Source organism: Urocitellus parryii (genome assembly GCF_045843805.1).
Source record: "Urocitellus parryii isolate mUroPar1 chromosome 13 unlocalized genomic scaffold, mUroPar1.hap1 SUPER_13_unloc_11, whole genome shotgun sequence".
NCBI classification, from domain to species: Eukaryota; Metazoa; Chordata; class Mammalia; order Rodentia; family Sciuridae; genus Urocitellus; species Urocitellus parryii.
In genome coordinates this window covers 2,138,235-2,151,080 of record NW_027551763.1, presented here as the reverse complement: position 1 = coordinate 2,151,080, position 12,846 = coordinate 2,138,235, and the positions used below count along the sequence as shown (strand labels likewise).

General features: G+C 38.0%; 1 protein-coding gene across 1 annotated transcript in view; it reads left to right on the top strand.

Moving 5' to 3' along the window:
• Positions 1-11,896, top strand: part of LOC144251341 (E3 ubiquitin-protein ligase SIAH1-like) — a 127,919-nt gene extending 116,023 nt beyond the window's left edge. Inside the window, exons 4-5 of the mRNA XM_077794337.1 lie at positions 9,957-9,991; positions 11,153-11,896. Coding sequence (XP_077650463.1) covers positions 9,957-9,991; positions 11,153-11,730 — 613 coding nt within the window. The 3' untranslated portion in view covers positions 11,731-11,896. The remainder of the gene's footprint in view (positions 1-9,956; positions 9,992-11,152) is intronic.
• The last annotated feature ends 950 nt before the right edge of the window (positions 11,897-12,846 follow it).

Genomic DNA, 12,846 nt, shown 5'->3' with positions numbered 1-12,846 from the left:
TTGGTAATGCTACAGTAAGAAATGGACACCCCAAACTCTATTTATTTTCCCCAAACTCTCAGTAATTTGTCCATCAGGGGTTGGTGAGAGTTCTGTGCTACACAGTTATGCAGGATCTCAGATTTATGAAGTTCATCTTAACATGCACTTGGCTGACAAAGAGGTAATGAATCACACACTGGCTTTTAAAGCTATTGTCCAGAAGTGTACCTTCCTCTTGTATTGCATTAACCAAAGTAAGTCATTGACCATGCCTAAGTCCAGGTAGCAAGAAAGGGTTATTCTCCCATATATCCAAGACAAAAGAACCAAACATTTGAGAAAAAAAACAAGTGGCAACCGTAGAAACACAGAGTACATAAAGAGAGTGTGAACTTCAATCTTGTTGAGTTTCTGAGGTCTTGGTCAGCATCTCTGAAGAAAAATGAACCACAAATGTCTTTCCTTGACTTCCAGCAAGCCACTTACTACATGCAGCAGAAGATTTTGGTACTTGGCTTTAGATCCTGCAGGCTCACCTCTATTCAGCTGCAATGTTGAAGTTTGGCTCCAGATGAGCTTGGATACTCACTGGCTTAGTTTCATCTCAGGCACACACAGAGTACCACCCAGGGAATTTTCCAGAAGGAACTTACTCCACCAATTAGCAAGTGCATCCCAGAAATGTGGATGTATTATTGTCTCTTGGGTGAGCTTCAGCCCATGGTGGATGGATGATCCCCTAGCCTCTCATCCTTCAGTTGGCATTCTCCACAATTCTTAGAGGTTCTGCAGATTGCAGCACTCTTACCTATAACCATGATTTTGACAATGACCTCCTACATTAGCCATTTCTCCTCCCTGTCCCCATTCTCCCTGATCTTTTACACCTTTCTTGGGATCATCTTCCAAATAAATGTCTAGCACCCAGTTTTTTATCTCAGGCTATTTTTCTGGGAGGAGCCTCCCGAAACACTAAGTCTTCAGAGAGGAGGAGCTTGCAAATATCTACTGAAAATACAGGGATGAAGAAGCATTATAAGAAGAGAGAAAAGATACTGGAATTAATTTAGGTGTGTATTAAAATAAGTTTGCATTGCATGCTGAGTTCAAGGGAAAGTGAGCATGTCCATCCAAGACTGGCAAATGTATCATTATATGAAACTTGTTATTTGAGAAGTTATTGAAATTAGGTTTCTAATTCAATTTGATGATAGGAGGAACACTTAATGCACTTTCTTCCATCCTCTAAAGACTAGTGAAGAGGAGGGCTTTGATATGGGCACTTGACTGCCTGGCCCTTATCTGACCTTTTCCTGGCTTTGAGGGAGCCCTTGACTGTAAAAGGAGCCAGGGTCAGAGTTTGGGGTAAGAAAAGAGAAGAACAATTCTGCATGAGGAAATTGTAGAAATGGATTTATTTTGCTCTCCAGAGAGAAGGGAAGGGAAGGCAGGGAAAGAGCTTAGGGTTAGTCTAGAGTCAGAGTTGAAGCAATGGCCTTGGTCCTTTGATAGTTGTCATTATTATTATTCAAAAAAGGCTGATATTAATTTCTGAGTAGCTTGTTCTGGTAAAAATTCTTCTACCCCTTCAAACACTCGGGATGTGTAGTGCTTTGGTAGGACTGAAGTTAATGGAAATTTTAATCTGATTCCTGAGCCAGGTAACCTCTGTGTGCAATGGACATGGTAGGTTCCAGAATGCAAGGTTTTCTCCAAATGGAACTAATTCAGAGGATTTGGGGCTCAGGATGAGAACTTGTAGAAATCCTGGGAAAGTCTCAGGACTTTCCCAAATCTATGGAAAAAAAAACCCTCAGGCCAATTTTACCTAGATGCTGGGGGCCGGGGTTGGGGAATGGGGACCTTAACTTATAGCTCGGTTACCAAATCAGGAAGAATGACATGCTAGCCTATTCTAGTGAATAAAGAGACAGGACTGGGAGCAGTAGTATGAATTCAACACATTTTCCCAAGTGCCTGTTAGGTGCCAGGCTAAGACTGTGGGTGACCTTGTAAACACATTTGTGCCCTGATCTCTGCTCTCAAGTAGTTTCTAGGGCCAAGGCAAAGTGAAAGCTGCCCTTGGGCTTGCTGGTGTCCCATGGGGAGTTTCTGAGCTCACAGAGGACGGCCTCTACCTTCCCTGTGCTCTTGGAGAATCAAGTGTGAGGACCAGCTCCCTGCATCCCAGAGTGGGTCCTCTGCTGTACCCGGATGAGCAAATCACTGCATTGGATTAAAGTACTTGCTGATATGGCGGTTCCTAGCTTCATGTCCTCTATCGGCCTACAATTTGATGAAGATATTCCAGACTTTGAGACTGACGGGCACTGACTTCAGAGATGCTGATAAGTCCTGTGTAAGTATGTTCACTATTTCAACAGCAGCTTCTTTGATCCATCTATCAATCAGCAACTACTTCTTGGAGCTCTACTCCACAGGTAGGATGCCCTGCTGGTCACCATGAGATGATGAGGCTGTGTTAACAGCCATGATTCCAATAGAGCATTAGAATAGAAATAGAAAAAGAGAAACCTTTTCTCCCGCTGAGCGGCTGTTCCACGCCTCTCTTTTTTCTCACGGTAGAATAGCAAGCTTTGGTCAATACTGCTTCTCCACGTGGAGTCTCCATTTCCTTTCTTCCTGTCAAAATCTTGCACATTCTTCAAGGCCCAATGCAAGTCCCCTCAGTTAGGGGCCTTTCCTGACCCTCTGGCCCTTATTATTTGCTGTGTGCTTAGGTCATTACTTCTATCTATGCCAGTGTTCTTCAGAACATTAATCCTAAAAGGAGTTAAGAGATGTTAATGTAAAAAATGATTCCATTCTCAGGTGCATTTGGGAAACATCAGGCTTAAATTGGTTTCTTTAAAGCAGGATGATTGGGAGCCTTTAATACCTCACCACGGTGGTCATAGGATTTATGACTATGGACAATTAGAGAGAAAAATGGCACCATTAGAAATTGTGCCAGGATGATTGGTATAAACTGGGACTATCCCATGAAAATGAGGACATGTTCTCAACCTAATTAAAATCTCTCCAAGTGGTGTTTTCCAGACTTCATAGACCAAGTAACCTTTTTGTCAAGGAATATACTTCAGGGTAGCATTATATATGCTGGTGTGACTTGTGACTCAATCCATACACGAGTAGTTTTTGTCTGTGGTCCCCATTGGTACCCAATACAGTTCATTACAAGAGCAAAATTAAGGTGGGGAGAAAATTCCTTCTGTTCTCCATGGGCACCTCAAGAACGAGGTTCCCTTAGAGTCCTGATACCTACGTTAGTCAGGGTTCCCCAGAAAACACAATCAACAGGTCCTCCCAATCAGCAGGTTCTGCATCCATAGAGTCAATCAATGATGGTTCAAAAATGTTTTTAAAATACTTTCATCTTTACTAAACATGCACAGTCTTTTTTTCTTGTCAGTATCCCCCAAACAATAAAGTCTAACTACTGTTTACCCAGCATTTACATTGGGTATCATAAGTTATCTAGAAATGATTTAAACTATACAAGGAGATGTGTGGGAGGGTTGTGTGCAAATACTAATGTAATTTTATATAAGGGACTTGAGTATCTGTAGGTTTTGATATTCACAGGGGGGTTCTGGAACTAATGCCCATGGATTCCAGGATTATACTAATGGATACTGAGATATATGTGTGAGAGTGGGGGTGCTCATTTTAAGGAACTGGCTCATGTGGTTGGGAAGGCGTGGCAAGTCCAACATCTTCAGGAAGAGCTGCAGTTCCAATCCAGAGGCCATCTATGGAAGAATTATTTCTTGCTCAGAGGAAGTCAGGCCTTCACTCTGATCAGGCCTGAGACACAGAATGAGGGGCAGCAGCATGGAACCCAGAGTGACACAGAGAAGATCAGATCTCTGGGGCTGCACACAGTGGGTTCCCTCCATGATGAACAACTGTCTTGGCCTGCACGGGGTAGAGCAGTTTTCTAGGATGTGGGACTTACTGTACAAAAGTAGGAAAGTCTTAGGAGTAGGAAGGTAAGCTGGCCACACTGACTGAGGGGTCTGAAGCTCTGGAAGCCCCGAGAGCAGTTCTCTGGGCAGACATTCCTCAAATCATACAGTACAACAACTTATTACTTGGCATTTACATTGCATTGAGTATCATAAGTAATAATGAAAGGATTTGAAGTATACAGGAGATGTGGGGGCAGGGGTTATGTGCAAATACTAGTGCTACCTGGGATAGCTGCAGCCATAGCTGCAGACAGATCGTAAGAGGACCACTCACTGCAGCAACAGCTGTCACAGGAATATTCTGCATTGAAGGGCATCTTGAGCAACATGCCTGGGGTCAGGATCAGGGCTGGCCGACACAGCAGGAGAGTGGGGACTGACTTCATGTGGGACAACCCCAGGAGTTTCCAGAAAGTTGTAAGAGAGACTTTGAAGGCAGCTGGAGTTTCTGTATCATACAGTAGAAGCCAGAATTTGAGCTATTGCTATGAATGTTATTCCATTTATATCTAAGGCTGATGAGATCTAGGGAAATTTAGATTATAAATTTATCCTATCAGAAGGGATAATATAAACTCCTGATCTATATTTAAGGGATAGCCCTTAAAATTTTACCATATCTGTTCCAGTATTCTTTTGTTTTTACTTATTCAGTCACTCAGCAAACATTTACTGAGCACCCTGTGTGTGCTGGGCATTGGCCGCAAAAATCCTGCCTTAAAGATCTCTCAGTCTAACAGGGAAGATAGTGGAACACAGTACTCACCTGCAGCAATTGCATGTGAAGTATGATTTTAGTGGCTTACTGTAGATGAGTATAAGACAGCCTTTTCTTAAAAGGACCTTTATTTTTTAAATTAATTTATTTAATTTTTATTCCAATTTGTTACATATGACAATAGAATGCATTACAATTCATATTACACATATAGAGCACAATTTTTCATATCTATGGTTGTGTACAAAGTATATTCACACAATTCGTGCCTTCATACATGTACTTAGGGTAATGATGTCCACCTCATTCCACCATCTTTTCTACCCCCATCCCTCTCCCTTTCTCTCCTACCCTTTACCCTATCTAGAGTTTGTCTAACCCTTCCATGCTCCCCCTTCCAACTCCACTATGAATCAGCCTCCTTATATCAGAGATAATATTTGGCCTTTGTTTTTTGGGATTGGCTAACTTCACTTAGCATTATATTCTCCAACTCTATCCATTTACCTCCAAATGCCATAATTTTATTCTCTTTCATTGCTGAGTAATATTCCATTGTGTGTATATACCACAATTTCTTTATCCATTCATCCACTGAAGGGCATCTAGGTTGGTTCCACAGCTTAGCTATTGTGAATTGTGCTGTTATAAACATTGATGTGGCTATGTCCCTGTAGTATACAGTTTTTAAGTCCTTTGGATATAGACCAACAAGTGGCATAGCTGGGTCAAATGGTGGTTCCATTCCCAGTTTTCCAAGGAATCGCCATACTGCTTTCCATATTGGCTGCACCAATTTGCAGTCCCACCAGCAATGTAAGAGTGTGCCTTTTTCCCCACATCCTCACCAACACTTATTGTTTTTTGTATTTTTACAAACAATAGAAATGATGAACATTTTTTCATATATTTGTTTATTGATTGTATATCACAGAAGTGTCTGTTCAGGTCCTCGGCCCATTTATTGATTAGGTTATTTGTGGGGATTTTTTTGGTATTAAGGTTTTTGAGTGCTTTATATATCCTAGAGATTATCCTGATGTGCTTGTGGTAAAGATTTGCTCCCGTTGTGTAGGATCTCTATTCACCTCACTGATTGTTTCTTTTGCTGAGAAGAAGGTTTTTACTTTGAATCCATCCCCTTTATTGATTCTTGGTTTTAGTTCTTGCACTATAGGAGTCTTATTAAGGAAGTTGGGGCCTAAACCCACATGACAGAGATTTCGGCCTAATTTTTTTTTTTCCATTAGGTTCAGTGTCTTTGGTTTAATTCCTAAGTCCTTGATCCACACTTTGAATTGAATTGTGTTCATGGTGAGAGATAGAGGTTTAATTTCATTTTGTTATATGTGTATTTCCAATTTTTCCAGCACCATTTGTTGAAGAGGCTATCTTTTCTCCAATATATGTTTTTGGTGCCTTTGTCTAATATGAGATAACTGTAATTATGTGGGTTTGTCTCTTTGTCTTCTATTCTACAGGTCTATTTTGGTGCCAGTACCATGCTGTTTTTGTTATAGTTGCTCTGTAGTATAGTTTAAGGTCTGGTATAGTGATGCCACCTGCTTCACTCTTCTTGCTAAGGATTTTTTTTTTTTTTTGGCTATTCTGAGTCTTTTATTTTTCCAGATGAATTTCATGATTGCTTTTTCTATTTCTATGAGAAATGTCATTGGGATTTTGATTGGGATTTCATTAACTCTATATAGTGCTTTTGGTAGTATGGCCATTTTGACAATATTAATTCTGCCTATCCAAAACCAAAGGAGATATTTCCATCTTCTAAGATCTTCTTTAATTTCATTTTTTAGTGTTCTGTAGTTTTCATTGTTGAGGTCTATCATCTCTTTTGTTAAGTTGATTCCCAAGTGTTTTATTTATTTATTTTTTGGAGGCTATTGTAAGTGGGGTGGTTTTCCTAGTTTCTTTTTCTGAGAATTTATCACTGATGTACAGAAATGCCTTTGATTTATGGGTATTGATTTTATATCCTATTACTTTGCTGAATTCATTTATTAGTTCTAGAAGATTTCTGGTGGAATTTTTTGGGTCTTGTAGGTATAGAATAACATTGTCGGCAAACAGTGATAATTTGAGTTCTTTTCTTATCCATATTTCTTTAATTTCTTTCATCTAATTGCTCTGGCTAGAGTTTCAAGAACTATGTTAAATAGAAGTGATGAAAGAGGGCATCCCTGTCTTGTTCCAGTTGTTAGAAGCAGTGCTTTCAATTTTTCTCCAATTAGAATGATGTTGGCCTGGGGCTTAGCAACATCATTTAGGTTTTACAATGTTGAGATATGTTCCTGATATCCCTAGTTTTTCTAGTGTTTTAAATATGAAGGGTGCTGTATTTTGTCAAATGCTTTCTCTCCATGTATTGAGATGATCATATGATTTCAATCTTTGAGTCTATTGATGTGATGAATTATATCTATTGATTTCCATGTGTTGGACCAAACTTGCATCCCTGGGATGAACCCTACGTGATCATGGTGCACTATTTTTTTAATTTGTTTTTGTATTCGATTTTCTAGAATTTTCTTGAGAATTTTTGCGTCTATATTAATTAGAGATATTGGTCTGAAGTTTTCTTTCTTTGATGTGTCTTTGTCTAATTTTAGAATCAGGGTGATATTGGCCTCATAGAATGTGTTTGGAAGTGTTCTCTCTTTTTCTATTTCATGAAATAGTTTGAAGAGTATTGCTGTTAGTTCTTCTTTAAAGATCTTATAGAACTCAGCTTTATATTCATCTGGTCCTGAGCTTTTCTTAGTTGGTAGGCTTCTGATGGTGTCCTCTATTTCCTTGTTTGAAATTGTTCTGTTTAAATTGTGTATATCATCCTGATTTAGTTTGGGCATATCATATGCCTCTAGAAATTTGTTGATGCCTTTGATATTTTCTAATTTTTTGGAGTACAATTTTCAAAATAATTTCTAATTATCTTCTGTATTTCTGTAGTGTCCGTCATGATGTTTCCTTTTTCATCACAAAAGTTAGTAATTTGAGTTTTCTCTCTCCTTCTCTTTATTAGCATAGCTAATGGTTTATCAATTTTATTTATTTTTTCACTTATTGTTTTGTTAATTTTTCATTTTTGTTTCAATTTCATTTATTTCAACTCTGATTTTAATTATTTCCTGTCCTCTACTGCTTTGGGGTTGATTTGTTCTTCTTTTTCTAGGGCTTTGAGATGTAATGTTAGGTCATTTATTTGTTGTCTTTTTCTTCTTTGAAGGAATGAACTCCATGCAATGAGCTTTCCTCTTAGTACAGCCTTCATAGTGTCCGAGAGATTTTCGTATGTTGTATCAGTGTTCTCATTTTCCTCTAAGATTTTTTTTACTCTCCTCCTTGATATCTTTTGCAACCCATTGTTCATTCAATAGAGTATTATTTAGTCTCCAGGTGTAGGAGTTGCTTCTATTTTTTTTATTTTATCATTGATTTCTAATTTCATTCCATTGTGGTCTGATAGAATGCAGGGTAGAATCTCTACTTTTTTGTATTCAATAAGAATTGCTTTGTGGCATAACATATGGTCTATTTTAGAGAAGAATCCATGTGTTGCTGAGAAGAAGTGTATTCGCTCACTGATGGATAATATACTCTCTATATGTCAGTTAAGTCTAAGTTATTGATTGTATTATTGAGTTCCGTAATGTCTGTCCAATGGTAAAAGAGGTGTGTTAAAGTCACCCAGAATTATTGTGTTGTGGTCTATTTGACTCTTGAATTTGAGAAGTGTTTGATTGATGTTCCAGTGTTTGGGACATATAAAACTGTTATGTCTTGCTGATGTATGGTTCCCTTAAGCAGTATGAAATGTCCATCTTTATCCCATTTGATTAACTTTGACTTGAAGTCTACTTTATTTTATATGAGGATGGAAACCCCTGCTTGTTTATGCAGACAATATAAATGGTATATTTTATCCCATCCTTTCACCTTCAGTCTGTGTATGTCTTTTCCTATGAGATGAGTCTCCTGAAGGCAGCATATTGTTGGGTCTTTTTTTTTTTTTAATCCAATCTACCAGTCTATGTTTTTTGATTGGAGAGTTTAGTCCATTAACTTTCAGGCTTATCAAAACATGATTTGTACTTCTGGTCATTTTTATCTATTTTTGGTATTTAAACTGACTTGGTTTCTCCTTTGGTTAGCTTTTCCTTTATTGTAGTTCTTCCCTTTGCAGGTTTTCATAGTTGTTTTTCATTTCCTCCTTATGGAATATTTTGCCAAGAATGTTCTGTAGTGCAGGCTTTCTTGCTGTAAATTCTTTTGCCTTTTTTTTAATCATGGAAGGTTTTTGTTTTGTCATCAAATCTGAAGTTTAATTTTGCTGGATAAAAGATTCTTGGTTGGCATCCATTATCTTTTAGAGCTTGGCATATTTTGTTCCAGTATCTCCTGGCTTTGAGAGTCTGGGTTAAAAAAAAAATCTGCTGAGATCCAAATTGGTCTTCCCTTATATGTAATCTGATTTTTGTCTCTTGCAGCATTTAAAATTTTATCCTTATTCTGTATGCTAGGCATTTTCATTACAATTTGTCTTTGTGTAGATCTGTTGTAATTTTGTACATTTGGTATCCTATAAGCCTCTTGTATTCGATTTTTCAATGCATTTTTCATGCTTGGGAGATTTTCTGATATTATTTCATCGCTGGAGTGTACATTGCTTTGGTTTGAATCTCTGAACCCTCCTTTATCCCAATAAATCTTAAATTTGATCTTTTGATGGTATCCCATAATTCTTGGATATTCTGTTCATGGTTTCTTACCATCTTCACTGTGAGGTCAACTTTATGAGGTCCTGTCTTCCAAGTGATCTAGTCTGTGGGTGACACTTTCTATTGAGTTTTTTATTTGGCTTATTGTTTCTTTCATTTCAAGGATTTTTGTGTTGTTTTTTTTTTTCAAAATCTCTATGTCTTTCTGAAATAATCTTTTGCAACCTATATTTGCTCTTTGTTGGTGTGATTGATGGTCACCTATATTTGTTTTCTTATCTCTTTGTTGGAGTGATCAATTTTTGCCTGTATCTGCTCACTTAGGTCATTCTTTAATTCCCATATCAGTTTAGTTGTGTATGTTCTGAACTCCTTCTCTGACATGTCATCTACTGCACTATCTATGGTTCTGTTATTGTAATATCTTCGTTTGTTTGGGGCACTTTCCTCCCTTGTTTTTTCATGTCTGTGTGTCTTCCTTTGTTGCAGTTAGATCTGAGGTATTAGAGCTTCTGCCCTATTGTCTTATAGTGACCCTACAGGTTACCAATACTGCACCTTTAAGGGTGAGATCAATATTACAGCGCTCAATGTACCCAATGTGCAGCCATAGATCAGTTAGCTTCTACTTTTACATTTACAGTTTTATCACTATAATCATAAATGATGAGTTTGGTTATCTTCTACCATATAGTCAATAGGTTTGAGTAATGGTTTATAGTTTTTAATAGTAAAAGGGGGGAGGCTGGAAAGTTGTCTGAGATGTTTATGAGGTAGGATGTGAGAATATGAAGGTATTAAGTGACTAGTGAGAGGGTGATCATAAGAAGTTGGCTGTTAGTAAGAGAAACAAGAGAGAGGCAACCCCATGCAAGACTCCCTGTTACCTCAGCAACAGGGTAACTGTCAGCACCTGTAGTAGAGATTCCCCTGGTGCAGCCAGACCCACCTTGGTGACATCTTACCAGGTCCTTATTGTCCCTTGATAGAGTGGCGATATCCCACTTTCGTGGTGGCAGAAGCCTCAAGCCTATTTGTACCCGGATGTTGGGCTGTGGAGCCACTCTTTGGTGAATAAGGAACTGTGCTATGTGGGCATGGGGCTGATCTCTCTCTGGGTCACCAGGCTGCCCAGAGAAGGGGTGGCCTCTACGTGGGCAGCTGGACCACGGGCCAGCAGGGCAGGCCTCTTCCAGACCCCTATTTTGGTGCATTGGAAAGAAATTTGTGCTGAAACACACACATAGAAAGAAAGAAAGAAAGAAAGAAAGAAAGAAAGAAAGAAAGAAAGAAAGAAAGAAAGAAAGAAAGAAAGAGAAAAATGATATAAGTCCATAAACATTTCACCTTCTTAGAGAGGGAGAAGAAAACCCTTTGGGAGCTATATATAATCTTACACTGGGTACAGTTCCCCCCCCCAAAAAAAAAAGAACATAACTTGGGTTTCCAGAATTTTCTGTTAAACACACTAGTTAGAGCAGACGCTACTGGGTGCTATCTTATGTCCATTTTCCCATTTTTCTTACTCAACAAATTTAAATTTCTCCTGCATGGGCAATGTGTCCACTCAAAGACACCTCAAGTGCCATCTCATTGAGGGTATTTTCACATCAATAAGACACTAGCAGGTCTGTCTTCTATGCCTCAGAGAGATCGGGCATAAGATCTAAGTCTTAGTGATAAATGTATGATGGAAGGAACACACTGGCATATTTAACACCTAAAAGAACAAAATGTACTTTTCCCTTGTAAATATGCCTCTTCTGGATGTGAAATAACTCTGCCACATACAGAAAAAGCAGACCACGAAGAGCTCTGTGAGTTTAGGCCTTATTCCTGCCCATGCCCTGGTGCTTCCTGTAAGTGGCAAGGCTCTTTGGATGCTGTAATGCCCCATCTGATGCATCAGCACAAGTCCATTACAACCCTACAGGGAGAGGATATAGTTTTCCTTGCTACAGACATTAATCTTCCTGGTGCTGTTGACTGGGTGATGATGCAGTCCTGTTTTGGCTTTCACTTCATGTTAGTCTTGGAGAAACAGGAAAAATACGATGGTCACCAGCAATTCTTCGCAATTGTACAGCTGATAGGAACATGCAAGCAAGCTGAAAATTTTGCTTATCGACTTGAGCTAAATGGTCATAGGCAGCGAATGACTTGGGAAGCGACTCCTCGATCTATTCATGAGGGAATTGCAACAGCCATTATGAATAGTGACTGCCTAGTCTTTGACACCAGCATTGCACAGCTTTTTGCAGAAAACGGCAATTTAGGCATCAATGTAACTATTTCCATGTGTTGAAACGGCAATCAAACATTTTCTGGCCAGTGTTTAAAACTGTTGCATTCAATTTCACAGGAGAATAAGGCACCCATCTGCCTACCAACCTGAAACTCTTTTGGTAGGTGAAAGCTAGACACATGAAGGTAAATAAAAAGAAAGGCTGTTAAATATAGGAAACAGTTGCATGTAGTAACACTAATATATTTAAAAATAAGTCAACAGTAAACCACTGGAAAAAAAAATATATATATATACACCCAAGATGGGCATCTTTTGTATTAAGAGAGCAAGCATTGTAAAATAATTCTGACTTTTGTGTTTGTTGTAGATTGATTGTATTGTTGAAAATATTGGGTTTTTTGTTTTGTTTTTGTTCTTTTGTGTGTGTGTGTGTGTGTGTGTGTGTGTGTGTTTAACTGACAAGCCATCTGAGTGGTCTTGGGCCACTGCTTCTCCCTTTGTGAGTCAATACATAGTGCTGCTGGTTGTTTTCTTTTTTTTTTTTTTTTGGTTGTGTGTGTGCATTTGCTAATTTTTATTAATTCTAGTTTTTCATTAAATAAATTTGACTTTCTTTTCTGTAATTTCAGGTTTTTCCTCACTTTTTTTTGTACCTTTTTAAAGTTAGTGTCTTTTTGATATGCGTAATTGTTTATGGTAAAGTTTGTGTTCAATACATATTTTTCCCCTCATTAATCAGTTTTTTAGAAATATTTTAAATTCAGCTATTTTGTGAAGATATGAGTCCCAGAAAGGAAAGGTTACATCAAAGAAAAATTATCAAAAACTATTTAAAGCAACTATAAGGTGGTCTCTTTCTCTTCTTTCATCCTCTTTTCTAGTTGAGTCATACCTTCCAGCTTACTCTGAAAAGTTAGGGAGTATATTCTGATTTATATAAATACTGAAAAAAATCATGCTTTTTTCCTTCTCAAATATCTTGGACAAATCACATGTTTAGAAATTTGTTCTTGTATTTATTGGTTTTGCAGAAGAAGGCATCATCATACACAGTATTTGTAATTAAGAGCAAATCATTTGTTTAAAAAAAAAAGGTAGTTTGCAAAAAAAAATTTGGTTTTGGTCTTTTATAATTCTCATTAAAAGACTATCTGGCAAATTAAAAAAAAAGAA